The sequence below is a fragment of the Camarhynchus parvulus genome, chromosome 5 (genome assembly GCF_901933205.1).
Source record: "Camarhynchus parvulus chromosome 5, STF_HiC, whole genome shotgun sequence".
NCBI classification, from domain to species: domain Eukaryota; kingdom Metazoa; phylum Chordata; class Aves; order Passeriformes; family Thraupidae; genus Camarhynchus; species Camarhynchus parvulus.
The window spans coordinates 3,972,222-3,999,207 of record NC_044575.1 but is presented as its reverse complement, the minus strand read 5'-3'; the positions used below and the strand labels follow the sequence as shown (position 1 = coordinate 3,999,207).

The 26,986-nt window shown below is 40.1% G+C and overlaps 1 protein-coding gene across 12 annotated transcripts in view; it reads right to left on the bottom strand.

The window, feature by feature from the left end:
- Positions 1-26,986, bottom strand: part of NAV2 (neuron navigator 2) — a 390,183-nt gene that overhangs the window by 117,173 nt on the left and 246,024 nt on the right. For 7 of the 12 annotated variants that reach the window (XM_030948576.1, XM_030948571.1, XM_030948572.1 and 4 more), the window contains 4 exons: positions 18,806-18,878; positions 13,629-13,860; positions 12,037-12,105; positions 8,552-8,709 (listed from right to left, as the gene is read on the bottom strand). In XM_030948576.1, the coding sequence (XP_030804436.1) occupies positions 8,552-8,709; positions 12,037-12,105; positions 13,629-13,860; positions 18,806-18,878 (532 nt within the window). The remainder of the gene's footprint in view (positions 1-8,551; positions 8,710-12,036; positions 12,106-13,628; positions 13,861-18,805; positions 18,879-26,986) is intronic. The other 5 variants (XM_030948578.1, XM_030948583.1, XM_030948573.1 and 2 more) reach the window with 1 other exon arrangement.

Genomic DNA, 26,986 nt, shown 5'->3' with positions numbered 1-26,986 from the left:
GTATTTCAAAGTTATAACTCAACAAAAGAAAGTACCAGGTTCCTCAGGATACTGTTCAGAAGACCTCACAGTCCTTCCTTTCTCTCTGTGTTTTTGTTTTTACTCTTGCATCATCAAATTCATGATCACTGTACTATATTCAAGGCAAAATAAATCACCCTGAGCATTTGGTATATACCTTCAATGTATATTGTATTTATAAAACTGGATAGGGTTACTCCAGCATCTGCTTTTGGTAATGCACACAGCAGAACAACAGAAATCACCCATTGCTCTGGTAATGGATTTATTGAGACAAATCCTGTAAATTTATTTTACATGTCAGACTTACAGAGAAAACTCTTGGTCAATAAAACCAGAGCATCTCTTGAATGCCAGCACAGAGGAGCACAGAGGCAGCACCCTAAACACTAAGCAGAATATGATGTTTGCTTCATGTCTGACCTAAATGAAGAACTGGAGCGTTTTTACAGGGTAGGATGACTGAAATTTAAGTAATTATCACATTTTGACAGTGTTGAGACAATCACATTTATTTTCCAGAGAAAATTTGAAAGTGTGGGCAAACTGGTTTCATAATTTATGGACTTATGCCTCTTTAAAATATAAAATCTTTTCTACTTTTGTAATCCTTTTAATCTTAGTGAATTTTGCACAGTCTTATCAAGTCATCATTTCAAAAGCAAATTTAAGATTCATTCAACATTAGAGTCATTTCTCAATAATTATTAAATTCATTTCTAAAGAAAGAGAAACCTAAAAATAATACTACCCCCAAGATGGATATAGAACAAGAGTGAAAGTAACTGTTTCAAAAAGTCAAAGAAAGGGAATTTTTTCTAAGCCTGTAAGAACATAATTTTCAGTCATGAAGAAAGTTATAGCTACCCAAAATTATAAGTAAATAAATACATAAATAAAGAAATAAGAAAAATTTAACTTACTGTTCTATGCTGCACAAGCCAACTGTCTCATTCTGTAAAATGACTTCCCACCTTTCTGACATCCATATACTGTTCATTCATCCATAAGCACAGGGATCTTTCCATCTCAGGAACTCTGCCTAGTTTTGCTAGTCTCAAGTGAATTGTTTAGATCTTTCTGCTGCTCCTGGTTTCCAAAGTTTTCCTCACTCCTGTCCCCAAGCTGTCCCAGCAGCCTCGCAGAGCTGGGCCCAGCACCAACCCACTGGCACAGCTAAAAACAGGCTCAGTGATGAGCTGGCAGCTGGTACCAAAAGGGTCAATGCCTTTTCAGTATCAACTTTAGTGCAAGAGAGTCCTCAGCTGGAAATCCTCAGCCTACAGACGACATAGGTTGAGACACCAGGCTTAAAATTTCACATTTATATGCTATCTGTGTGCCACTGGGTCCTGCAGTGACTCACTCATCAGGGAGCAGTGGAAAAACTAACTTGGGGGTGTGTATGGACTCTCCCTTCTACAAGACACCAAGCACCTGAACACTTCAGGACTAGCCAGTCTTTGATTAGTAAAAGATGGAATTCAAAATATTAGACCTATTGTAACAATGGTTATGTAATACCAGAATCACAGGACAGCGGCTGGGTGGGAAGGGACCTGTAAGATCATCCCCATCCATGGGCAGGGACACCTTCCACTATCCCCTTTTGCTCCAGGCCCCTTTCAGCCTGCCTTGAACACTTCCAGGGATGGGGCAGCCACAGCAAAACCCATGCCAGCGCCTCACCACCCCGGCAGTAAAACATTTCTTCCTAATATCTAATCTAAACCCACCCTCTGTCAGTCCCAAGTGATTCCCCCATGCCCTGTCACAAGCTGCCCTTGTCAAACAGCCCATTGTAAAAAAACAGAGTCTGTTCAGCCATCCCAGTGACCTTCTGCCAGCCCTAGGTCAGCTGGCTCCATGCCACAGGAATTGCATCCAACATCCCAGCTTCCATCCTGATAACTACCCCGGCACCTGAAGCCATAAAAAGCCTTCTCTTTCCCATTCAGGCTGAATGCTTCTATAAATTAGGGCTTTTAAAAAATATTAAATGCCCTAGGACAAATTTCTATCGTCCTCAGAGCTCTTTTTTCACCACTTCTGGGTTTTGTAGTTCTTATACTATTACTGGGCACAAAGCCTGGGTTTTGTCTCTCTTTATAATTATTAATTTATTTGGAGTGGAAAAACTGCATGAGGTTAAACAGAATGTTTCCAGCAAGGAAGTTTGTGCAATGTCACTAGATTATCCTTTACTTGGTACAGAAACCAAATCCAATCATTCAGAACATCAAATATTTCATCTCATTTTACATAAAGCTACAAAAGAAGACTTGTCCTCCATTTTAATGTGCTTGAATGAAAGATTTTTCTTTCAGGTAAATTTTCCAGATCATTTATGTTGATCTTAAAGACAAAAGGGCTCAGTAATTTCTGAGCCAAAACTGGAACCTCTGTCTGAACACCAGCTCTGGGCAAATATTAAATTTTGACTCATTATGTCTGATATAATCTCTTCCAATGGCTAAACACCCTCATTCTTAAAATTTCTATCTAATTTGTGGTCTTAATTGGACTAATATCAAATTCCTGAGAAATGGATACCCACACACTATCTGTTGAGATAAGGAAGAATTGTTATTACTATAAATGTCACTGCAGGTATCTCGTAGGTAAAAAGGGAACCTTGTAACCTTTCTTTCAGACAAAGAACATAAATTAACCCTTCAAATACCAAACAGCAAAAGATTTTCCAAAGCTCTATATATGCAGAGCTCTTTCTGTTTTATCAGCATCCCTCTGTTTCAAAGCCCATTTGAATACTACTGAATATCTCGGCCTTCAAGACATTACCCACAAGAACTCTGAGTTTTCATCTCCTTATACACATTTCTCGCCTTGCTTTACATGAAGATGAGAGTTTTTCCTCTCAGTTGTTAAAGCAGCCTTTTTCAATTGAATCTGAGGGTTTGACATAATCCAAATCTGCCATTTTAAATGACCTTAAGCAATGCTGAGTTCAAGACAAGCTCAGTATCACACAGAACCAAGTCACGGGAGGGTATTGTCATGCATTTTTATATCAGTACAGAATTGAATGTGAAACATTTTTATCATCAGGAGTAGAAATTCCAATGGCTCGTTTCCAGATTTAGGATTTTCTACTCTTTCACAAGAGGGCATTTAGAGAAATAAATACAGATCTCCTAGTGCAGCTGACATGAAGATACTGATTTAACTCTGAAGAGCCTTTCCTGCTGAAGCTCTGACAAGATCGGCCACGGCCTCTTGAACTGTGCCCTTGAACCTGGTGCCCTGGCCTCCTGAACCTGATAAATATAACTGCCTACACACATTTTTAGCACACATGTGACATTTGTAACCATACACCAGCTTGCTCACTGCAGTGGGGGTGACATTTCCTTGCTAACATTTTACTGATAGTACTCAGTCCTATTTTCATAACACCAAGTTCAGAAGAGGAAAGAAATTTCTTAACTGTCCTTCAAAATACCTTAGTAACTCTTCCTATTTCAGCAGTTTACACTTAAGAAAAAATTTAGAAGGAAATAATATTTATAGGTATCAAAATGTAGTCTAGGTCACAAGAAGCCTCTGGAGATATTCCTTCCAAGCTTCACCTGAAAGCAGGAGATGGGGATAGCCTGGGTAACCTGAGGTGAGGTTTGCCAGGGCCCTGTCAAGGCAAGTCCTAAATACTTCCAAGCAAGTGAAATCCGACCTCTTCTCTGGACAATCTTCTCCAATGTTTTATTCTTCTCATAGTGAAGAATTTTATTCCTATTTCCAGACTTTGTGATTTCCCCTAAAGGAATGTGTGCCCCTTGAACTGTCACCACACATCCTTGTGAACATAGTGACTTTACATATTAAAAGACAGCTATTAAATACACACAGTGTTCCAAGTTAAAAAGGTTTACCCAAAATTTGAAAGAAATAAAATGAAATAAAATAAAATAAAATATAAAATTAAATAAAATGAAATAAAAAATGAAATGAAATTAAATTAAATGAAATAAAAAATGAAATGAAATTAAATTAAATGAAAAAAATAAAATAAAACAAAATAAAATAAAATAAATAAATAAATATATAAAATAAAATAAAATAAAATAAAATAAAATAAAATAAAATAAAATAAAATAAAATAAAATAAAATAAAATAAAATAAAATAAAATAAAAGGAACACACACTTTTCTTATCATCTGCCGATATGGACACTGCTATGAAAACAGTTATTTATTTCTCCTCACTGCCTGAATCTGTAGGCATGTATTCTAGGGTTTTTTCCTTTTTCTGATACTATCTAAGAGAAACCTGACATCAACCTACCTTCTTCATAAACCTGAGTAACAAACATTTCCTTTGATCTCAAGAAGAAATGGGCAAAGTCTGGTAAAACGTTTTTTTTTTTCCTAGTGATATTTTATTTAACATTCAATCCACAGGAATACTGTAACTTTTCCCACAGATGTCTACTGCCCTCTGTAGGATTATTTTCAATAAAATATTAGGAACAAAGTAGAAGAAAAAAATAAAGTACAAAAGCCTGTCACAGCACTGTATCACATCATCAACATGGTGGAGGTGGCTTATTAAGCTGATGTCTCATAACTGAACCTTCATAATTTCACTGATTTTCTAGATTTGACACAAGTAATAAGCAGAATATTCCCAACCAACACCATCAGACTTTTGAGACTGCAGAATGCAAGCTGAGTGCCTGAAGAACAATGAAGACAATGGGTATATGAGGGTGTTCAGAGCTATTAAAAATCCCCACCATTTTGCAGAACTGCAGGCTGCTTTCAGAGCACGTCTCAAGAGACTCTACTGTGTGCAAGCAGAACACTGACATAAACTCAGGAGAAAACCTACTGTATCAAAGTCTTTATTGAAGTTGTAGGTTTCAATATATTTAAGTTTCCTTCTTGATAACACCTAGGATGCAGTTCTGGTCCTCATTGCCATGCATATAAAGTAGATGAATGTATTTTAAATTGCATTTGCAAATCAAATTTTGGCTGTATTTTATCTGGTGATCCTGTCAGACAATTAGAAAGATGTGGTAAAGACGAGCCTCAAAGTAACTACTAACTGCACACAGGCATAGAAATGCAATGTTCATTTGCTTCTCTACATTCATTAGAAAAGTTTTTGATAACTTAGATGAGTTCAGTAGTGACATGGGAAGTGTCTGATGCCTTCCATGCCTTAGGAGACCTGTGTTGTTCACGGACATTAAAGGACAAGGAAGTAAACCAAAGCTATTCCTACATAAGCATGGGCTAAGTAGTTCTGACAATTCAGAAGAGAATTGGCTCCAGCTGTATGAAGGGATTAGGATGACATAAAAAACCCCAAAACCCACAAGCCTGAGTGCTCAATTCCCCACAAAACAAAAATGCAATTAAGACTTCAATGGAATTTTTCTTTTAAAAAAAGCCTGCAACATCAATTACACATATAAAAATATCCTCTCTGGAATGTAACTGCAATTATAAATGGCTAATCACTATGACAATAAATAAAAAAAAAAACATACTACAGCATGTTATCATTTTATGATGTGAGGAATGAGGGTCCTGAAATTCCTGTGAGTTCGGGTAAATTCCCTACAAAAGAGGAATTTTGCATATAAACTGAGGCTCTAAATCCAAAAGGCAAGTTAAAGCTATCAGGCCCTAACCTCAGTGAAGGACTCAACTAGGTGTTTGAGTGATCCTTACTAGAGAACAATAATCTCTTCCCTATATATTGAAAGTGGTGTCAGACAGCATGTGGAGACTGAGGAAAAAAATACTGAGGACACAAGGTCAGCAGTGGGGAAGAGAAGATTTGCATCTCTTTCCATGTTCCTTTGCTAAGAGCACGTGTGCACCTCACGTCAAACACGTGCATCCATCCAAGAGCCTCATCTTGTTCTGCAGTGGTGCAATAATTTTTGATATTACACAAATCCTTCCCCCAAGTTTTCTAGGAAATCACTGGTCTCGTCAGTAACTGATTTACAGAATCTTCTGAATAATCTAGGTTATTTATTTCCCAGTAGTTGGCTGTTCTTCCATGCTCCATTTGCTGTCCTTTTCCTATCTGATGCATTCTGTTTCAATTAATGCACTTTCATCGCCACAAGACACAGACCATTGACTAACAAGACAATTTGCATTCGGAGGGAAACGGCCACAGATTAATAAAATCTAAAAATTACAACCTACTTTTTGTAAGAAATGATTCAAACATTCAAACACTGAAGGCCACCTTCTATCACAAAGTGACCAATCATGCCAAAAGAGGCTGATTTTTATTTCTGCCATTTCCTTCCTCAAAAACACAACAGAGCAGGTACTGGGTAAAGAGATGAAAACTTACCAAGCCTGGCACACAGCACACTCATGTAAGTCTCATTTTCTTAGGCAAAACACAGGATATGGGTCAGAAAACCTGAATTGTCCTAGCACTTTGACAATAAACTTTGCCTGGCAACGTTACAATTTACTTCAAAATAAGCCAAAATTTTGTCAAACCAATTGCTTTTGTTTCTCATGGACGCAGGCCAACTTTGTGTCATGATTACACTTCTAAGAAAAGTTCAAGTTCAACTTAACATAAGCCTTTTTTTTTTTTTAAGACTATAATTTATGACTGGAAATTTTGACCAGAGCAAAATTCTGAGTAGTTAATGCAACTTATGTAGATTGTCAGCCTAAGAGCCAGCCTTGTTTCCTTCATTTGTAATATTTGTAGGAAGCTTCTTCTGCAACGTGCTTCTTCAGCAACCAGTTTATCTTTCTCAGGAGATGAATTATAGTGAGGAATGAGGGTTCCCAGAACTGACTGAGTAAAAGCAGTTGATATTTAAGTTAGTTGACAAATTATTGTTATTTCTCTGTATGCATAAGGATTTCTTTCTTTTCTGAAGACTAAAACCAGTACTTTACCTTCCTTATTTAGTAATCTTGGTTAACTGAGAAAACAGCTAAAATAGATGGAAGTCCTCTCCTGCCTGCAGCATAACATCACACATCCCATATGGAGTAGGGATCATCTAGCCACCCAACCCATGCGCAGGACAAAACAAATCCCACTCCACCTCTCCCCAGTCCAGTGCTTAGGGGACATGAGCACAAGAACATTCACAAGAAGGACAAAGAAAGAGACTGGGAAGATATTACACAGGAAAACAAGGTTTCTACTGCTCACACTAAAATGTGTTAGCTTGTTCTTTGGACTGAAAGCCAGACCTAATTCAGATTTAGAGACAACTATTACATGCTGATGTTACAGTTAAATCATTACTGTTTACACACTGTACCATTCTAAAAAAGTACACATTGATTTACCAATGTGTATTGCTAAATTATTAGCTTATTATGCTAATATATTAATCTGTAATATAATTATATTAGACAGAGGTGAAATTTATTTTTCTGTTATACAAAACATGATCAGGGTGTTTCAGAATGTCCCTGGAGAATGCTGGAGTCCTCTGCTCCCACCATAACGTTTTTGGGGTAACATTCCAAAACCTACTGACACGCAGCCCTCAGATAACAATTTCCAGAGAAGGAAGAGCAGAGTTTCCTGGAAAGAACCAAGCATGAGAACTACAGAGAAGCTGACCCAGACCAGTGCTTTTCCCTGGAGCAAAATGCTCGTTACAGTTATCAGAACCACTGCACAGCCAGCGAGGAGACTTGAGCCTGAAGGCTGCCACTGTCAAGAGAGTGCAGGGAGCCTGTGCTGAGGCCCAGCGCTGGCTCCTCTTTGTCAGCAGAATGACTTTGGGAATGTGGGATTTGCTGCCAGCCCATACTGACAATCTGACTGTGCCAGGCTGGAGAGATGTGCTCAGTTCTCACCAGCCACAGCCCCCAGCCCCACTCTGAGCTACAAACTGAGGCTGATGAATGCTGGCAGATCACTGAATTAGTGAATGGACACAAAGTCAGTAAATGTCATTCAAAAAAGCTCTGCTTCACACACAGCATGGCTCTAAGTGTTCCTGATGTGCTGCCACAGACATCACTTCAGTGCAACGTTTATAAAACATAACATGTTCCTGCCTTCAAAATACAACACTAGATGATTCCTGAAATTAGATTGGAATTGTGTAATTTTGTCTCTTACAGGACAGTCCACAATAGTAATGGAAATGAAAGCAAATTATACTATTAATCATATAAAAACTTTGCAGAAATCTTTAGCAGTCATTTTTCATTCTTGTCAAACTAATCATCAAAATGCCTTGTTTTATGATTAATTCCTTCCCCCTTATCTGCGCTTGAAGCAAAATGAAAAAACACGGTTCACCAGTGCCAGTACATTTTAAAGTTAGTTTTTTGGATGTACCTTCAGGCCAGCAAGTCACAACTTCAGATACATTAAAGGAGGACTATACTTTTTTCAAGAAGAGACAGCTGGTTTTTGGATTACAGATGTCATATTTACAACACACAACTTTGAGACACTCTTACAACTCCTGGAGATGAACAGGAAATCCAATTTCCTCCCAATTGAAGCCATCATTAAGAAAAATCCAAATTATGAATTGCTTACCTTTGTCAGTGCTGCTCGTTGGGGTTGGAGGGAGAAGGCCAGGCTTGGATTTGTCATAGTTGTTAAAGCTCTGGCTGCGTCGGTTGTTGGCACTGATGGAACCACGAGCTTTGGCCTCGCTGCCCGCAGCGGACACCCTCATGGTGGGACCTGGAAGTCTGGTGGAAGAATTTACAGCAGGTTTAAACATAGGTAAAAAGCACTCTGGGCAAGAAACTATGGGACACCACGCATAAGCTGAAAATAAAAGTATGAACAGGACAAGTGTAGGCTCATAAGGGTGTTCCTGTTTCCGTAAGAACAAATCAAAGGATCATCTTAGATGAAACTTGTATGTCAAACAAGCTGCAGTCTGAAGTATTTTACACCAGAAAAAAAGCCCTGAGACAAAATTAACAGTCACCTGCCATAAGTCTGGTGAATCAGAAATAGTTGCAGGTAAATTCAGGGGAGCAATACCACTGGCAAAAGGTTAAGACTAAGTGAGACATTACTGTTCCTAAACTGGATTGCTGGACACTTCATCACATGCTGGCCCCATAAAGGCTACCCTTATTTGAGAAATAACAATGAGATGGAACTTGGCAGCCTTTTTCCTTCTAGAGAAGCACATCACATCTCTGCCCTGACAACTACAAAGCTCAGCAGCCAAGCCCAGCAAGACTTTAACCTGATTTAATTATTTGAGCCTATATAAATCACACAAAGCTTCACTACACTTTCCTAGAGTAACCACATTATCAGTGAGCTAGTATTAGCCTCTGGTTTAAACTGGGCATCTGCCTCTTCCAGCATTTTCTTACCATAGCCTGTACTTACCAGATTAAGCTGATTAACTAGGGAAAAAAATGTCATTATTCTGGAGTAAGTAAACAAACCTTTATGCTTTTCAGGCAAAAAGGAAGGTGGAAGACTTCTTTAAAAAGCCTGATAGAATCAGGAAAGCGACTGGCATCACATCTCAGAACACTTCAAAGCCAACATTCACACACAGAATCTTTTTAAAGCTTCTTCATGTAAAATACAAAAATCTATTCAAATAACTTGTGCCAATAATAAAGTAAAAGGAAGAACTCCCAGTTGTCAGAGAGAGTGGGGATGCAACTGGCCAAATCACCATTGTGCCTCTAAAAGAAGGAAGAGAAGCCAGGAAGGAATCTGGCAGGGCTTCCTAAATAAACTGACTTATCCAGGACCAGTGAAGAAATAGAAAATATGAAAAGAAACACGGAGAAAAAGCGAAAATGTCAGCAGCTGCATGCACATGCTTTCAAAGCTCAAAAGAGTCTAAGACATGAGGGCATCATTCAAATACAAACCCAAAAATTAATTTACAAGCTCAAACCACCACAGATTCAGCACAGCACATCATGGTTCTGAGGTTGACTTTTAGACCAATCTCTCAAATTATCCAGCTATTTCCAGCACTGGGGGGTGCTAAAAGTTGTCCATACTCATCATTGCAGCAAAGGGTCCATGAGAAAACCCCAGAGGGGCTTCATCCACTGCAGAGGAGACTGCAGGGCAAGAAGCTGAGGGCAACCAGTGACAAATAAAACTTTTTGAGAAAGTCACGAAGACAAGGAAGTTCATGAAAAGTTCATTTTGTTTGACAGGAAACTAGCTAGGCTTTCTACAAGGTACCTCAGCCCAAAGCTGCCACCCAGTTTTGAAACACTGAGTATGGGGCACCCACCCCAGGATGGCTACAAGGGCCCCAGTACGGGAGGGGAGTTTTCCAGCAGCAGGGAAGGGACAATCTTCCTCTAGTGATGGATAAGAAAAGGCTCCCCACACATATCCACACAGGTTCTGTAAAGCTGTCACATTTTAAAGTAAACAAAGCTTCTCAAACCATGTGACCACTTAAGAAGTGACAAGTTTTCCATCTGAGTCAGTATTGTCACTGCCAATAAAAACACACCAAGAATTAAAAACCTACATGCCAAAAGCACTCTTGAAGATATCCTTTCTCTTAGGCTTTTTTTTTTCCCACTGTAGTTTAACTAACTGCTTTTAAGCCCCTGCTTTTGGTATTAGGTCAAGATACTTCACAGCAGTGTCTGTGAAATCTAAGGAAAAAATCAGGTTCAGGGAGACACTTCTGAGAGAAGGTACTGAGCTTGGAGAACACACTCTTTTTACTACTCTTCAGCACCTCTGTTAAGCAAATACGAGCTGTCAAGCCATAATTAAGATCAAGGAAGAATGTGAAAAGGAAATGCAGAACTTTTTAACAGGGATTATTCTGCAGAGATTTGTCATAGACATCTTTTCATGAAAATCCTTTCCCTAGGATTTTTACCTCCTGAGAAGCTGAGAGGCATCAGGAACAAAATGTAAACAATGGTTATCTGCTGCTGTGGAATGCAACAGGTGGATCTGTGATTGGCCCATCTTGGATGTTTCTAATTAATGGCCAATCACAGTCCAGCTGGCTCAGACTCTCTGTCTGAGCCACAAACCTTTGTTATTCATTCCTTTCTATTCTTAGCTTAGCTAGCCTTCTGAGGAGAACCTTTTATTCTAGTCTTTTAGTATAGTTTTAATGTAATATATATAATAAAATAATAAATCAAGCCTTCTGAAACGTGGAGTCAAATCCTCATCTCTCCCTTCAACATAAGACCCCTGTGACCACCATCACAGAGATTCACTGTTACCATATAAGAAATAAGATGTGGGAAATAAAAGTAAATTATACAGCAGAAAAAACAATCTAACAAACCGAATAAAGATCATAAGCTATAGCTCAGAAGCTTAGCAAAATTGGTACGGTATAATTTACCAATGTAAAACTCTATTCTAGTCAAACATTTACATATAATAGTAAAATAACAAGATTATTACCCAGATTAATAACCACAGCAACCCTTAGGATCACTGAGATGAGATGGACAGATGAACTGGCATGCAAATCATGCTGGGATCCAGGGAGAAAAGGGACTGGAGTGCCTCTGATTCCCTTCCAGGGAGGGGACAGGTGCTGGCTGTGAGAGCACTGGGGACAGCAGGGGCTCTGATCAGCAAGAGGCACACAGCGCTGCACAGCATGCAGGTGACACTCTCCTCACCAGCTGAGCCACTGGCGTGATGCAGCTCAGATGGAGGATGGAACTGGATGATCTTTAAGGTCATTTCCGATCCAAAACATTCTGTGATTCTATGATCTCAATAATGCAGGTCAAAATATAATTAATACAGTGGGGTGAGAACTCCCAGAACCATGTTTTGTTCTCAAAAGCAAAAGCTCCTAAGAACAAAAAAATCAAATTATTTCCTTCAGGGCCAAAATGCATTCCACACCTCAAAAAAAAAAAAAAAACAACAAACCAAAACAAAACAAAAAAAAATCTAAAACTTTCCCATTTCAGCCGTTTGTAAAGGCCTAGTTACAAACTGTTTTTGTCAGGAACCCTAAACATGCACCCAGAAATATTGCAAAAGGATTATTCATGCTTTGCAGAAGATGAAGAAATGCTAACCTAGAAGACCTTTTCTGACCAAGAGTGAATCGGATGATTTTGCTTTGAGATGAGTCCCTGGGAGATGCACTGTGACAGGAAAGAAAAAGTGGAAGAGAACATTGAACAAAGAAACTTCTTGGGTTTTTTTTTAAAGCTACTGAACTTAGTAACTGGTTTTAGGGAAAATGTGGTTTTTTTATGAATTTCACAAGAATATAAAGCTTCTTGCCCAAGTATGACTTCAGGTCAAAACCACTACAGTCTGAAATTAATTTTTACAGAGTAATGAACATGCAAATCTGCATGCAACCCCCAACTCTATTCCTCTTTTCCTTCTCACTCCTTTATTATATATATTTTCTGTAGAATCTGAGCAATTTTACTTTAGTACATATTAAGAAAACATGACATTGAAGATCTTCAGGATATACAAATTTGTCAAGTATTTCAAACCCAGCCCAATCTACACAATGGACTGAAAACAGCAAAACAGTGTTCAGCATCTCAGCATGTTTGACAGAAAACTTGCAGAAATCTCTTCAAACACACCTTTATTTTATAGTAATTATTTCCTGTTTATACATGCTGTAGGAACACTATGTTTTTCAACTATACAAAACTATTGTTTACACCCAAATGAGCATAATTTGTGAAGAAAGACATAAAAGCCAAACCCAAATAACCTCTGAGTGGTCCCACTTGGAAGGCTTCAGTGAAACTGTTTATATCCCTCATGAAGCAGCACTTCAGCCAGCATTCACCTCAAGGTGTGTTAACACAAGCAAGCCTCAACGTGAGATTTGTAAGAATAAGAAGCCTTCATACTTTAGTAATTGTGCGATTTCTGCTTTTGATTCTCTTTCATATCCCCACTGTTTTAGCAGTGTGCAAGGGTCAGACCAGTAGAAGGCTGCACATGCATTTACTGTGGTACTGCCTCAGAAGACTGCTTTTATTCCAACCTGGGCAGAGCACTTCTAGTATTAAAGACATTCAAGGAACAAAACCCTTTTCTATTCATCTGTACTCTGATCTAGGAGTGCCAGCAAATACCAGTAATGGAAGTTATTTTTCATGTAAAACCAGCAGCATATTATTTTTGACCAGAAAGTCCAGATTTAATTTTGACTGCCACCAGGTGTTATGAGCTCTATTTCTTTTACCACTGTCAGAGGAACCCTTCCCCACAGTGGAAGGTAACCCTTCCATTTCTTAGTGAGGACTGAAACTCTTGTAATCTGAGAACTGAAGTTGGTTTTCATATGCCTAAAATGCATGTTTTCTAAGGGAAACAATGTGCATGCTTTGTGAGTAGAAAGAAGCAAAAAGAATAGTGAGAAAAACATCCTTTTACAATCCTGTGGTTACTTGGTCCAGCAGGGATGTCACACCCATTGGGCTGCAGATTTCCAGCACTGAGAACATATTTAACACACGTGTTTTGATTTCCAAAGGCTTGAAGTCAATTGCTACCCATCATTCCATTCCCAACACACTTTATTCTAGAGCAGAACTACAGAAAGGAGTTTCTTTGGCTTTTTAAGACCTGCAAGAAGAAAAAAAAAAAAGAAAAGAAAAGAAGAAAACCCAACTTGAAGGAGATTTCCCACCTGGACTGCATTTCTGGTTGTGCTTTTAACTGCTGCTGCACAGCTTGTGGGGGCTGTTGGCACGGAGTGTGGAGCAGAGCTGGCACCTGCTGCTGAGGGACCCCCACCTGGCACTGGGATGGAGGCCCTGCTTGCTGGGATGGATGGTGCTGGGGCTGCTGCTGCTGCTGCTTGTACCGAGACAGGCTGAAGAACAGGCCCAGGATGGCCTTTAGATTCCCATTCCTGATTTCTGTAAGGCAAAGTGGAGAAGTCACTCGTCAGCCATCAGTGGGGGCTTTCTCTCCGGCAGCACAGCGGGTCAGCCTCTGCACCCCCAGAATACTGTCTGAACTGAGCTCCTTTGGGATATCCTTTAGGATAAGTTACTTTCTGCACATCTAATTGGCATTACAGTTGATTGCCAGTAGCACCAAGGACAAATAAATAACTAATCTCTCCCCTGCGGTGACTGAGCAATATCTCACATTTCCACTGTGTTAATGCCAGTGTGCTTAAAAAGCAAGTCCTTTAAATCTTTCCTTTAAACTAACACAACCCAAAACAGAGCCCCCACAACAACAATTGTATTAAGGACAGCATGCTGTAAATGATTCGTCAGTCCCAAACTTGCACAAGGAGGAAACTACTCCATTCTCACACATGTTTCTGGAATATTAGAATAATAATTTCCATTAAGAAAATTTGAGGCAAGTTTTGCACCAGAAAATATGGTTATTGGGTGACATAGCTGCATTCAAACATAATTACCAGCTTTGATACTATCACAAGCTGATAAGGGATGGGCACCCAATGTACTTAATGATAGCTTGGCAGTCAAGGTATAAACTTTTCAATTCCTGAATGTCACCCTGCTCTTCTATGCAATATCAAATGCAAAAATATAAAAGCAAACAGAAATACGAAGATGAAGAGGTGTATCAGACCACGCACTTAACCACTGTATCATAATTAATACTCCAAAGGGCAAATTCTTCCTTGCAGACAACCTTAATGTGCTGTGACTTAATTATTTAGCATGTTTAATTTCCTAAATTTAAAAAGTGGATTTAAAAAGCTACAATCAAACAGCTGGACTTCTGCCTGCGTTGTACAGATCACTTGAACCAAAAGCTGACTGTTGCCCTGTGAGAAAGTAAGAAGAAAATGACATGTGTTAAGACAGTGGCCAAGCACAAAGGCAAGAAGCAGAATTTTCATTTGTTTTCAGCTCCAGATGAAAGGTTGCTCTGAGTTTGTGATGGGCCCCATTCCATCCTTCACTCCCTCTCCCAGCCACATTTCTGCTCACATTGCTCATCTTTGCTGTATAAACAAGCTTCTGCTCCTAATCCTAAGCACTTTACCCAGCAGATCTGAGGCTCAAGGTTTAAAACTGTTCTTTACCCATTCTGCACCAGCTTCCAGCTTTGGTCTCCTTGTCTACCTGCACCTCAGTCTACTTTCCCTTCCCATCACTAATATAATTTTTTTTCTTTCTGAAATTTGTCTCAACCCATGCCCACATCTTCAGAGAATATTAGCCGTTCTCTAAGTGGCCCTGACCCAGGATATTCCTTTCCTCTCATACTTCTTGACTCAGTTTCCCCAGCCATTTTTTCTTCCCTGCAGCCTGGTCCCTCCATCAGTGCTCTCTCCCACCACTGATCCCCCAATCCCTTGTTTAAAAGATCATCATTCCCAGGGGCCTCCAGCAGCCATTTTCAGTCTTCCTTTGTTTTCTTGGCTAATTTTAGTCTCTTCCTGAACAGTGGGGTCCCAATTAATCCTACCTGTTCCCCCTTTTCCCTGCCCACTCCTGCTCCCATGCAGTGCCATGCACAAACCCAGCCTCCTCTCACTGCACCAGGCAGGTTCCTTCTCTAATCTGCAGGTTCTCTTCAATAATCTCTGTTTAGCTTAGGAGGACAGGGATGGAAGTAAAACAGACACAAAATGCAGCAGAACACAGTAAAAAGGATTTCCTTATCTCCAGCAAAGAACTCAAATTACTCATGGGAGCTGTAAGGAAAGCAGCATCCAATCACAGGTCGAAGCATAACTAAACAGATCCAGAGGCACTGACAAGCTTAACTGCATAAATACAGGTCAGATATAAAAGAAATTACCATAGACCTGCTTGTTTAAATTTAGCAAAGCTTTGTGCAACTGGAAACTGATTTCTATGTGAAGTGAAAGGCAATTATAACAGTAACCCACCTACAACGTGTTGCTGCCTGTTTTCTGCTGTGTTTATCAGAAGGGCAACCTGCTTTTGACCAAATAATCAAAAGAAGAACACTTTTAATGAGTTAAAGCAGTCTCTTCCCCTCTGGATTTGAAAAAAAAACCATTTTAAATAGGACTTTCAGCTGGACCTCTGTTTCTTTTATCTTAAAAACTGAGGTAATTCTGGCAGTTCTGCCTCACATTTCATACAAAAGGAATATTTCAAAGATTACTTCAGCCTCACTGCACTCTGCACCTCAGCAGAGTCTCAAATGCTTCCTGCTTCAAGTCCTCTCCAGCCCAGGGTCAGCTCCAGAATCATATTGACTTAGATAAGGACAAGGATGTCACCCAGCCATTCTAAATGTGGAGCCAAAAATTACTGTCCTGGATACTGGAAACAAACACTTCAGAAACTTGAAACTGGAATTTGGTTTTCATAGGAAACCCCACAAATCCACTCTTCAGAGATTTCCATCCTGGCATATCCCTGCTGGTGCTTGTTTCCCCATCATCACTGCTCCAGGATGTGTTCAGCTGATCATTATCCAGCTCATCTGTTACCCAAAAGATGTGCAGCTGCTTATGTGTGATATCAGTTTGAGTTTCTAATGCACATCGATGTCCTCCAGTATCTTCAATACCTTTAGAGCAAGGAGATAATTGTGTGAAGGAGAGCAAGCTTCTCTGAGCAGTTGCAATTCCAGGAGTCTAAAACAGGTCTAAGGGCAGGGGTATAGAAAGACAGTTCAAAGAATCGACAATAAAAATGTGCAGCAAGAAGTGAAAAGAGATCTCCAGCTCTCAGTAGTTTTCTTCAGTAACTAGAAATGGAGATTTTAGATTTTTAAGAATCTTTGATAAGGGGATGCCTTTTTGCCTTCATGTTTCTGGGGAAGGGGAGCCTCTAGCACAGCACAGTCATCATCAGTGACTGCAGATCCTCAGCATCTCCACTGCATAAATCCATCAAAACAGACTCTGTGTCAGTGGCACGCACATATCAAAGCAGGATTTTTCAACACTGGAAGGATATACACGTGCGGTCCCAAATTATTTCAATTATGACATTTAGGAGTCATCCAAACTCCAGTTTTGAGTCATTAACTTCCCTCCACACTGAAGCTGCACTGTTGAAAAATACGTGCTCTTAACAAACCCAGGGGGCTTCAGTGATTATTCCCATTTGGAAGCAATCACAACCTTTTCCTTCCTCCTCGATGAGGATCTGCCAGTGAAGTAAATAAAGTTATTTGCAGTTGACCTAGCAGGTCTTGGCAACTCACACAGAAACACTGGCTTGTTTGGTAACAACATTCCTCACTTTAAATGGTTCTGTGTTCCTCAACACAGTGCCAGAGCAACTAGAAAGAGAAATTCACTTTACTGATGCATTCAAGTCTTTTACCTTATTTTATAAAAATATATTCATTCCCTCCCCTTCTCTAGTTGTCACTTTCTTCCTTCAATGTTAGTGGTGGAGTCAGTAAATGCTCTCATTTATATGCTGGCAGCAAACATTACTGGTCCCTTCTTAGCTTCCATGTGATTTAACACACTAATTCCTAGATAGTGTAAAAGAAGGGCAGAAATCCCAAATCAGGGAAGCCATGGGATAACATGTGTCCTGCTGGGCCTGACTTGTGACTGGGCAGCAGAGCCATGAGCATTAATCATGCTGTCCCTTCCCCAGCGTGAGCAGCACCACGCCGCCAGCTCTGTACACCCAGGCAGTTTTCTCATCACTGACCTGCCATTCCACTTGGATTTTACCTTCTAGCGAGATAGGTAAATAATGTGAATGTATTTTTATAATATTTCCAGGCTAAGGTCAAAATTGGCCTTTACACCAACTCAGCTGCATTTTCTTTTTACTCATTTCCTGGCAAACAAATTTTCTGCTGTTGGAAGTTTTAGCTCATGCTTTCTCTTCTTGACATGAGAATCCTTCTCATTATAACTGAGCAACTGAGGCATGTAATGCTGGCAGCACTCAGGTGGACCACAGTAAAGTTTCTCTTTGGAGGAAAATTTTTGTTATTGCTGTTGTAATCCAGGCTAAGAATACACCTAACATTCAGCCTCAGCTTCTGCTAGCTGTGGTGCACTCAGGTTAGAACACTAAATATCTGCTATTTTGCTGCAGACTCCTCCTCCAAACCAAGTTTGTGAAGAGACTCAGTCATCGAATGTAACTTTGAAGTCTCACCTGATGCCAGACATTCAATTATGTGTTCCGCAAAGCACTGATGGAGATGTCATATCAGATATTCAGCTACTGAACCCAACTGCTTTTCCAGCATATTTAAATAAAAATACAAGTGAAAGCTGGTGCTGACAATGACAGAAATCTGTTTGATCTCTTAATAAGATAATAGCTAAACAGCTTCTGAGCCAACAGGTACCACACATCCTGGCATAAAGGAACAGAGCTAACCTAGTTTGGTTTCAGGAAATTCTGATGCTCTTCAAAAGCAGAGAGATTAATTAGAAGTCAAAATGTCTTGTTTTGGCTCAAAACATTTGGATTTGATTGTTTTATGCACTTGGAAACAGGAAGCAGGATGGTTGCTCAGGTAAGAGAATAATTGAAGAATAAGGAAATAAATTTTTTCTCTGAAAAGGCAAAAACTGACCGCAGTTCACTTATATCTGTAAAATATACACTGATCAATGTGAAAATTATAGAACTGAGATAAGAAATTTCTGGTTTTCAACAGGAAGTAGTAAAGAAGTGACTGAACTCTAATTTGGTCTCAATGACTACTTGTACAAGTCAGCTGTGTAGAAATTAGATACATATTTTATCTACCTTTCCCACTGAGATGGGAAAAAAAAGAAATAAAGATTGTCAGAAGTTTAGATTGACCTTCTTAATCTTCCATTACACTCGATGTTCTAGTTGCAATCACAGGAAGTAATTCAGGTTCCTCATTTAACATGAAATCTTTAACAACCAATGGACTCACCTTCTGCTGACAGCCCCTGGATGTTAATCCCCTTAGCAGCCAAGAAACTCAGGCATGCATCTATGTTTTCAATCTGTTCAAGAACAAACAAAACAAACAGAAAAAAAGGAGACACAAAAAGAAAATGCATTGTAATAATTATTTACTTCCATCCACCACCACCCTTGAGTGCGCTCAGTCTTTGCATCCCATAAAAAAGTCCCTTTGCTCATGATGTGGAAATCATAGTATGAAACCCTCTCAGTTACTGAGGTCCTAAATGGATTATTGCATTGATTATAAACTGACTGTTCCATGAGTCAGAGCTTTCTGTTATTTGCATTTGCACGAAGCAGGTTAGCTCCAGCCCCAGTTTCTTACTAGAGGGTCAAGGATGCTCTGCACCAGGATTCATAACCCACAACAAGTGTAACAAACATGAAACCGAAAATAAACATGGAGGCCATTTGTTTGAGAAGGCAGATTGCCACTTGCTCTGAAGCTGACAGCTGGCAGAAGTTTCCAGCCACAGCAGGAGCTGAACACAAAAGCTGTAACTGGAAACCCCGGCCGGAATGTGGAGTGCGTTCCCTGGCGGCATTCCCCGCAAGGCAGGAACACCAGGCCACGCTGGGCATTCCTGAGGGCACCTCCTGCCCCCCACACAGGTGGGACAATGGGAACAACCTTCATGGGATCGATAAAATCAGCTTTCACCAGGGAGGTCTGCCTGTCAGGTGCTCTACACAACTCTTGCTATACACAGACTGGACTCAAATCTACCTAAGAAAGTGAACTCCAGAGGGGCTGGACGAGTCAGGAATGTTTCTCACTCCATCTCAACATCACAGTAAGAATCTTGCAGTAGCCTCACAACCGATTTCCCACCAAGCTCCCACTGAAGCTCTGCTGTCATAACCAGAAGATGTAGGGAGATGCCAGCCCCCACCCCAGCCCAAAGCACTTCCATGCAAAAGCCTAAGCTTGGACACCTCGAGGGGCTGCAAGGAACATTTGAGGAAATACCATGTTTTGTGTGCAGTTACACAAAAAAACCCTCTTGGATGATACTGTTGAGCAACTCTTTTATTTAACCATGGTAATCAGCAAGTGATAAAACAGAGTCTTTGTGTTTGAACATCTCTCAAACATTAATTTATTAATTCCCTTAAACATTGCAACCAAATGTTGCATCCACCATATGGATAAGGAAGGAGACAGACACCAAGCCCCACACTTGGTCTCACATAACTACCTTTATTCTGTGAAGCGTGGAGACATCAAAAGGAAACATGAAAAATCCAGCTGCTCTGGCAGCTCCTGCCTGCCCTTAAAAAAATACACAACTGAGGGCTAAGGCAGCAGTTTAGAACCTGAGCTCCCAGCACCTGACCTGAACTCCTTGTCCTTCTCAAAGTAATAAAAAAAGTACCAGGGAAGCTGCCAGGAAACCTCCCATATGGATTTCTCTCAGGGCACATTAATTTATTGTATAACTATAACAATAAAAACATTTTCTCCTATCAGGGGTGGAGGTTAAGTTATTGGCATTGCTGAACTGTGATTTCAACAATTAGAAACACTTTTATCAACCTCATAATACTTTGAGATATAATGTAAAATACACAAAGTATATAGTACACTTTGAGTAAATTATATACTCCAAAACCCAGAGAGGGACCAAAGAATACATTTCCTGTACTGCACAGCCCTTAAGGCTTGGAGCAGGCTGCAGTTCAAAGGTTCATTTAACCACAGTTCAATATTATCCAACAGTCAATTGACCCATTTCCTTCTTCAGTACTCAACAAGCCTTTCAAGTTTCTAACACTGCTCTTTTATTGAGGTGATTGGGGACTTGGCTGGAAAACCAAAGTTCACCTTTTCAAGAATAAACACCACATAAAAGGATCAATCCATTCCTACTACCTGCACTTAACAAGCTGCATCACTCCAAGAACACTTCCAGACTTCCACAGCTGTGGGTAGATGCCTCCTCTCCAAATACGCAGGTTAGCGACTGAAGATAAGCAATATCTCACCCTCACTCCAGATCTGCAGTAGCTCTCTCAGTCCTGCTCTGCTTGCTTCTCTTCCCAGGCCCCTCACCTTTGCATAAACTCTCTTTTAGGACAGAGTGAGCACAATATTAAGATTTACATCAGGGTAGTGAGTTCCTCATCCATGTCCTCATTTTTGGTGCTATATAGCAATCTTTGGTGATGTCCTAATCTCATCCTCTTCAGATTCAGGAAGTCCCCTTTAAAATAATTCCATTTCTCCTGTGGCATAACCTCCCAGTTTTTCTGAGCATTGTAGCCACTGAATTAAGGTAAATCACTCCCATCCTCAGACTGATGGATGGCTCTCCATCACAGGTCTGTATCTGAACCATAGGTTGAGCAACCTGGAACCTCACTGCCACACAAAAGGCCAGATGGATGCCTTGCCACACCTGTGGTAATTCCTGGCTAAAAGCTGTGAGAAACAGGGGCTCTTGGTGCTCTACTGGTATGGAAAACAGCCTCATTTCATCAGGCATGACAAAACAAAGTGGGAGTAACAGGGATGTGCAAAGGTACACCCTTTATATTCAGAAAATAAAGAACTAGGATAAGATCCTGTGGGGATGTACAGCACTGCACATGTGAGAAATTCACTAAAAGAATAAAACTAAAAGATATAAAGAAAAATATATAAAAAACTGAAAGATATAATGACTGTCTAAGATTTACACAGTATCTGTGGTATTAACAACATTACATGACAGCATGGCAGGAATGAGAATTGGTTGATTTTGAAAGAAAAATAGAGCTCAAAAAGGAAAACAGAAGGAAATTAGAGAAAATCCAAGAAGAAAGTGGAACACTGAATGCAGGACTGTAGCTGAAATTATTAAAATTTACTGTTGGTAAGAATTCAAGGTCCTTCCCACACAACAATGGCTGGCCTGAGTCAAGAACCCTGACTTGGCTGAATCAGTCTAATGCATCAGAAATCATGTTGCTGTTTGAAGAGATGACTTCCCCGCAATGCAACATGTCATGAATTTCACTCATAAAAGCTCCAAGGAAGAATTTCTGCTCTGGCCCCTGGTGTATTAACTACTAATAATTGAAAAATATTGTTTTATGGAGAAAGATGACCCCAGTGCAGACAGGTCTGGAGACAGCAAGCTATGATAATGAGACCATTTAGATGAGCATTGGAGAGAAGTGAAGTTTCTGGATAGAGCTCAGCTAGATGGTAGGAAAAAATTCTTCCCTGTGAGGATGGTGAGGCCCTGGCATAGAACTGTGGCTGCTCCATCCCTGGAATTGTTCAAGGCCAGATTGGACAGGGCTTGGAGCAACCTAGGACAGCGAAAGGTGTCCCTGCTCATGACAGGGAATTGGAACAAGATGGTCTTTAAAGTCCCTTCCAACCCAAATCATTCTATGATTCTAACCAAAACTCCAATAAGTCTGCATCCTGGTGACTTTCAACACAAAGTACAGTTGCCTCCTTGTAATTACAGCATTCAGCAGCAAATCATCACCCAGACTCTACAGGCCCCTTTTCTGCCAAGTCCACATATTGCTTAAACCCTTTAAGCAGATGTGAAAGGACCAGATTTGCCAAAGGGGAGTGGTTATTTACTGTTGCACTGTGAGCTACAATTGCTTTTTTTGGCTGGCAATTCTGATTTCTCATTTGCTTTGTCAGCAACGTTGAACACAGCAGAAGCAAAGCAGGGAAGATGGCAGCTGGATGCTCTCAATCCCTGCCTACCCAAAACAGGAGAAAGCTGTGCAAAAGAAGGAAAACCAAGCACAGCCACCCACAGTGATTATCTCACTCAGAAACATTACTAGGGTATCCAAAACTAAGCCTTATTAAACCTCCCAGACAAAATATTCAAATGAATTTGCAATTTTAGATCATCACATTTAAACTATTTCAGGTGTAATCTACTATCAACATGTGCTATCAGTCCCACATCCTTTTATGATGGGTATTTATTCTGAAATGTCCCTAAATGCCAACCAAGGACAGCTGAGCCCACACCAGAGGGGCTGGCAGCATCTGGGGTTCTTCCTCCTCCTGCTTTCTTTTAATTAGGAGATTATGAGAAAATAACTCCAACAACGCTGTGAAATTGAATTTCTGCTCAGACATAACGTATCAAGTGTCATCATTCTCATATTCAGAGAAGGAAAAGCTATCTGAAAACTTCCTCTTAACATGAATAACCTGACAAGGTGGGAACAGAAGGCATCATGGCTAAGTGCTGCACATGGAGAACTGCCCAAGACCAGATAATCACACAAGACTTTGTGCTTGTCATACAGCAGCAATTTCAATTTCTATTCTTGCCAGTGCTAGACAGAAAACATGCCCTGGCCTGTATGAGCAGAACAGGATATGCCAGAAACAAATTAAAAAAAAAAAAAACCAAGCCAAAATATCCCCATCCTGTAGCCTATGAATGGAGACCCACAGGTGGGCACTGACGTGTTGAACACTGAATATCTCAGACAAAAAGCTGAGTATGGACACAGCCCCCAGCCAAAGCTGTCTGTCCAACTCCGCCAAGTCAAATACACAAGGTGAAGGATAACTAGGCTGCTCCTGGCACAGACATGGATGCTTTTCTAAACAAAAATCAGAATTAAACTTGTTGTAGGCTCGTTCACTTACAAACCAGACGAAGTTTCTCATATTGTGATGCAAGACCTCTGCTCCCAACTTTTACAGTGATAAATGGGGAGTTTTGATGAGCTTATCCAGAAAACCCACTTCTGATACTGAAACCAGTGCTTATGCAGCCTGTGGCTCAATTTTATGTGTAGCATATTAATTTTCAAAAGAAAAAAGAATGAATTCACATGAAAGTTTTTAAGGCCTCACAAACCTTTATGCAATATTCCAGCTGACTTCACATACAGTGCAGAAATAAGGAAATAGCCTAAGAAACACAAGCTGTTCCTTACAACAAAATTTATTCCTTGTCTGTATTTTTGAATAAGGCGTTTACCCTCCTATTTTATATCGAAAAGTTTAGAAAGCGCCTTAAAATCTCAAGTCATTACTTTGACAATCCTTAGAATCCTGGAGTTCTGGGGGAGGAAGGGCTCTCCATTCCAATATCATCTCATTTCCTCTATTTCCTAAACATAATTATATATAAAAAAATACCAAAGCAGAACTGCAAATTCCATTTGTCCCAGAAGGACAGAAATACTAACTCTTATTGCTCTGTTTAAAATAAATCTTCATTAGCAGTTATCCCATTCAAAATGTATCTTTTTAAAAATAAAATAATACATTGCTCTGAGCGTTCATCTGCTGCTCCTGACTACTTGGATAAAAATGTCTCCCAAAATTAAGTCTCAGGACTTTGACAAAACTTGGTGGCCCCCTTAAAAATAAAATAAAAATAAAATAAAATAAAAATAAAATAAAATAAAAGACATAATGGAAGGGTAAATGAAGCTAATCTGTATTCTAAAGCCAGGTTGTGGCAGATATATCCACAGAAACAAAAATCTGCTCAAATATACATGAAGAATTGAGTCTTTTCTTAAAATTGCCTTACTTTGGGGTTTTAAAGACAAGGAGAGTTTGGGCATTAGTCTAAGGCTGGAGAACCAGCTTAAGCCTCATCTGATGCATCCTCTTCTCTCTGATCCCAGTAAAACCTTTGCTATCCTGTGTTTGCAGCTCTTCCTGCAGAAATAATGGGACAAATATTCAACATTCACTCCCAACATGCCCAGTGTGAATAGAAATGAGGGCAGTAAACCCCACAGAGAAAACTGTGCTTCACACTGGCCAAAATTCCTAAGGACAACAAAGAGCATCCAAGGGGCATGCTTGTATTATGAATGGATTCAGGCCATCCAGGGCAACTCCCTGGTTTGCCAAAGCTGATCTGCTCAGGGAGAGACACATGGAGGGTTGTAGAAATGCTCCTGCTTTATTCAGCTTTCTTTCAGGTTTGGTTTTTCAGGTTTATTTATTTAAAACTGAAATTTTCCCATGGGGAAAAACAAAAGCAAAGAGCATTTTCTTTGAAAAATTATTCCTGGAAATATTATTTTTTTATTAGCTCTTCAGAATAGATCTTTGAAAAGTTAAAGTGGATAATTTGTGAATTTGGGTTTGTGAGATGTTCTAAATTAAGATTAAGCAACAACTTTGCAAAACAAGTATCAACAAAGAATCCTGCTCTGGTGAATCATCAATTTAGGATATAGATGAAACTCTCTTGACAATACTTTAGCACATACCACAATAACTGTATTTCTTGGCACTGAATCTCTGTTCCTGTGAAACTGAAAAGAAGAAAAGCTGGGGAGAAGCCGTGGCTGTGCTCAATAAACCCATAATCAGAACAGCAGTGACTCTCACAGATGCATTATCTCCACCTTCCCTGGCTGCCCATGGAAGACCCTTTTCCATCTGGGGCTCCCAGGCTACAATTTATGTTCTGTGCAACTGGGAAAAGGGGAAATGGCTTTAAACTGAAAGAGGGCATGTTTAGATCAGACATTAGGAAGAAACCCTTCCCTGTGAGGGTGGTGAGGCCCTGGCACAGGGTGCTCAGGGAAGCTGTGGCTGCTCCATCCCTCCGAGTGTCCAAGGCCAGGCTGGATGGGGCTTGGGGCCACCTGGGATAGTGGGAGGTGTCCCTGCCCATGGCAGGGGGGGTTGGAGCCAGGTGGTCATCACAATCCCTTCCAACCCAAATAATTTCATCATTCTATGATTCAATCAAAAATGACATCAATATCTAGTAAAGGTGGGCTTCTTCCTAAAACATCCTTGAAATTTACCAATATTTTTCAGAATGCACAAATGCTCAAAAGGAAGGACTGACACCAACACCACCCAGTGCACCAAGGGCTGGCTGCTCTGTCCTCAAACACCAGCTCAGATGTTGAAGGGTCTGTGTATCAGTAACTCGAACTTGCAGCAGGAATCCAGAATTTAATGAAACTGGTTCAGAAAGAACCTCCTGCAATGCAGTCACTGACAGTTGTTCATTTCTAAAAACGGTCCCTGGGCAGGGAGCTGTGGCCAGAGCCCATTCCCAGGCACTGAGCTCCTCCCCACTGGCATTCCTGCGTCTGCAGGCCTGGGGCTCCCAGCCTCACCTGTTCCCAAGGGATTTGTCCCAGTGCCGCCAACACATATGTGCCCCCTCCTTCCTTGCACCTGGGTAACATCTCCTACTGAAATTCCCCTGCATAACTGCTCAGAACAAGTGCAATAATACCACTTGTGTATGTAAAAATAGCTCTGCACAAAGATCAGAAGAATAAAATGCTCTAGATATGCACTACCATCAAGGAATAGCTAATTAAAACAACCATTATCACTCATTACACTGTATAAGCAATGGCTGCAAATGAAAGATCTGTAACAGGACACAAGACAAAAAGTTTATTTCTCTGGACTGTTTAATTCTTTGTGACAGCTATTATCTGTTTACACAGATATTCCACAGTGAAAAGCTTATCACTGCATCTCCCGTAAAAGAAACACCCAGGCAGGAGAAGTAATTTCCGTACAAACAATCTTAATCCTTCTGCACCAAGCTGAAGGAGAATAATAAATTAATTTTTACTTCTACCTGTCCTCAAATCAACCAAACTTTTTCTTCTTCGTTAGAAAAGGTTCTCATCCATGATTTCGGTTTTCCCCATTTATGCCAAGCATAAGAAGAAGCTGTGTGTTTACAAAGTATTGCATAAAAGGTACATTAATGTAATAATTTTATATCAGCAATGGTCATGGCAGAAAATTATGTTAGTGGTGCTTCTAGACTTTGGTGTAGGTGTAAATATATAAGTGGAAGCTCCAGACACCCCCATATACACACATGGAATAACCCTGGCCCCTCAATCCATTTTCTGTTTCATGAATACAGGGTGGGCAGAACCATAAGCATTCAAAACGCAGTAATTCCATTTAACTGTGACGTAAATGATCAAATAGAATCTAATTCTGTCTTTATACTGAAGCTTGTATATTGCATCTTTTCAATAAAAAATTACTTTGCTGCTCTTTACTGAACCTCACACTGTTTCAGAGACAGATGATGCACAAATTCTTGCATCACTGTAAAGGGTGAAGAATTAAGAGCAGCCCACTGGGCACCACGAAGGTGATCCTTTATGGGGCTGAAATGAGAGTGTCAGCAGCAATGTCCCCAAA